The sequence below is a fragment of the Amphimedon queenslandica genome, unplaced genomic scaffold (genome assembly GCF_000090795.2).
Source record: "Amphimedon queenslandica unplaced genomic scaffold, v1.1 AMPQUscaffold_8234_Cont19821, whole genome shotgun sequence".
NCBI classification, from domain to species: domain Eukaryota; kingdom Metazoa; phylum Porifera; class Demospongiae; order Haplosclerida; family Niphatidae; genus Amphimedon; species Amphimedon queenslandica.
The window spans coordinates 1-2423 of NW_003551488.1; the positions used below are offsets into that span (position 1 = coordinate 1).

The 2423-nt window shown below is 38.7% G+C and overlaps 1 protein-coding gene across 1 annotated transcript; it reads left to right on the forward strand.

The window, feature by feature from the left end:
* Positions 1–74: 74 nt before the first annotated feature.
* LOC105315766 (uncharacterized) lies at positions 75–713 on the forward strand. Its single transcript, XM_011410511.1, has one exon. It carries the CDS (start codon positions 75–77, stop codon positions 711–713), a length of 639 nt encoding a protein of 212 aa, XP_011408813.1.
* Positions 714–2423: the final 1710 nt, after the last annotated feature.

The window sequence follows — 2423 nt, forward strand, 5'->3', positions numbered from 1 at the left end:
AGGGTTTGATGAGTACTCACAGTATGATGTTAATAACATTGTACTCACCTTTGGAAGGAAGGAGCTCAATGATAATGATCGCNCTTTTAAAAGATTACAGCATCAAAAATGGTTCCATCATTCAATTTGCAGTCAAACTAAGGGCAGCAGCTGAACCAACAGTCATGGTACTAGCCGAGGACCTACTGGATCCTGACTTTGACTATGACTTTAGAAACGAGCCCAACGTAGGGCGGGTCTATGAAAGAGGAGGGTATGTGTACAATCGTCCGTATGGCTGGAGCCGACTGGCCTTGAAGACTAAGGGAAAGTATCCACCTGATGATGCCTGGTTGGGTATACTGGCCAATCGTACAGAGAGTTCAAATGAGGAGTGGCCAGTCTCTTATCATGGGACAAAGAGAGAAGGAGCAATGGCTATAGCAGCTGAAGGATATGATGAGGATAAATTAGACCGGGAGAACTTTGGAAGAGGGTTTTACTCAACACCTGATGTTGAAGTTGCTGCTGACTTTGCTCCACGATTTGACCATACTGATGGTAAGAGGTACGAGGCTATCATTCAGAACAGAGTTAATCTCAACTCTGGACACTCTGAGATAATTCCAGTGGAGAAGACACGACATGGAGCAGAGTATTATCTGACATATTCTTCTGATGACCTGAGACCATACGGGATATGTATCAGGGAAGTTAAAGCTATTAGTACTTAACTTTTGAATGATTAATAAACAGCATCATTGAACATTACTAGGATTTATTAGGTAGTTTATTAAAATTACAACAATTAATTTTGTTTTTTGCTTTATATAAAATGCTAGTAGAAACATGATAAAAGAATGATAGAAAGTTATAAGTTATATTCAGTACAATGATGAGGAGCTCCCAACCAGATGTCATTCTCATACTGTCCCTTTACTTTTAATGCTATCCTGTTCCAACCGTACGGTCGCCTGTAAGGATACCCTCCTCTTTTAAATACCCTCCCATCATCAGTGATGTGAGTGAAGTCATCATCAAATGCTGGCTCTAATAACTCATCATTTATAAAGAGAAAGGAGTCCCTCCACCATATACACAATATAAAATCTTGTGGTGCCAGACCACGCCCTCCATACCTGTGAGACTACACGATATACAGCAGTTAACACTGATCACTTGGTAATACCATAGTGTGTCAGTGTTTATCAGATTCTAATAGTTTGCTAGCATAGACTAGTATTGTGAAGGGTTCTATAAAATATGGGTATTTTTGAGCGATGTCCCATTTCATATCAGTTTATATTATTCAATAATAATTATATTTAAGATTGTCATGTTTATTAGTAACAAATAATTGTTTTTATTGAGTTAATAATTTTAGAAATATTCAGCTTTGGTGTAGCTTTTGTTTTGTTGTTAGTCTTTTAGTACATTATACTGAATGAATGAGTAGAGCTTACAGCAGGACTAGCCGCTACATGATGTAATTTTAAAATGCATTCGGTATATGTGGGACTATTGGCACTCACTATAAGCAATTTAATTCAAAGGATGATGCAATTATTCAACTGAGTAAATGTTCATGTTCAGGTTTATTATGTAAACTAAATGAGCTAATTAAGCTCTACCATACTACATGTAAGTGTGGTTCCACCCCTTAGCTATTATAATCCATCCCATCCCTCTAAAATAGTAGTATTAAGATAATATAGATTAAGATAGTATAGAGTAAGATAGTATTTTAACCCACCCACTGCATATATCCCACCTCTACTTTGAGACTAGCTATATATCAACAGCAGTCCTTCTCTATACAGCACTGAAGACAAGGTATCATTCCAAATGGCAGTAGCTTCTTCTTCTTCCAGTGCTCACCTACAGTTAGTAGCAGCTGCATTAACCAGTCTAATACCAGGGAGTAAAGTCATTACTAAAGATGATCCACTGTACAAGACACTCAAGGACCCAAAGCCATTAACATACCAGGTGATGAGCCAGAATGTGATCGTTGAAACCAGACCAGAGCCTGATCCTACAATAGTAGTACCACTGGAGAAGACAATGGACATTGAACTACAGCCACTAGCTCATGACACTAGTGATGAACCAACCTCTGGTGGAGGGACCAGTTCAAATATGGTCATCACAGTTCAGTTCCTCAATGGTCAGTTCTACAAGTTTTCAGTGGATCCCAGGGCTACAGTGTATGCTCTGAAGTGGTCCATCTTTAAGAGTAAAGGGTTTGATGAGTACTCACAGTATGATGTTAATAACATTGTACTCACCTTTGGAAGGAAGGAGCTCAATGATAATGATCGCCTTTTAAAAGATTACAGCATCAAAAATGGTTCCATCATTCAATTTGCAGTCAAACTAAGGGCAGCAGCTGAACCAACAGTCATGGTACTAGACGAGGACCTACTGGATCCTGACTTTGACTA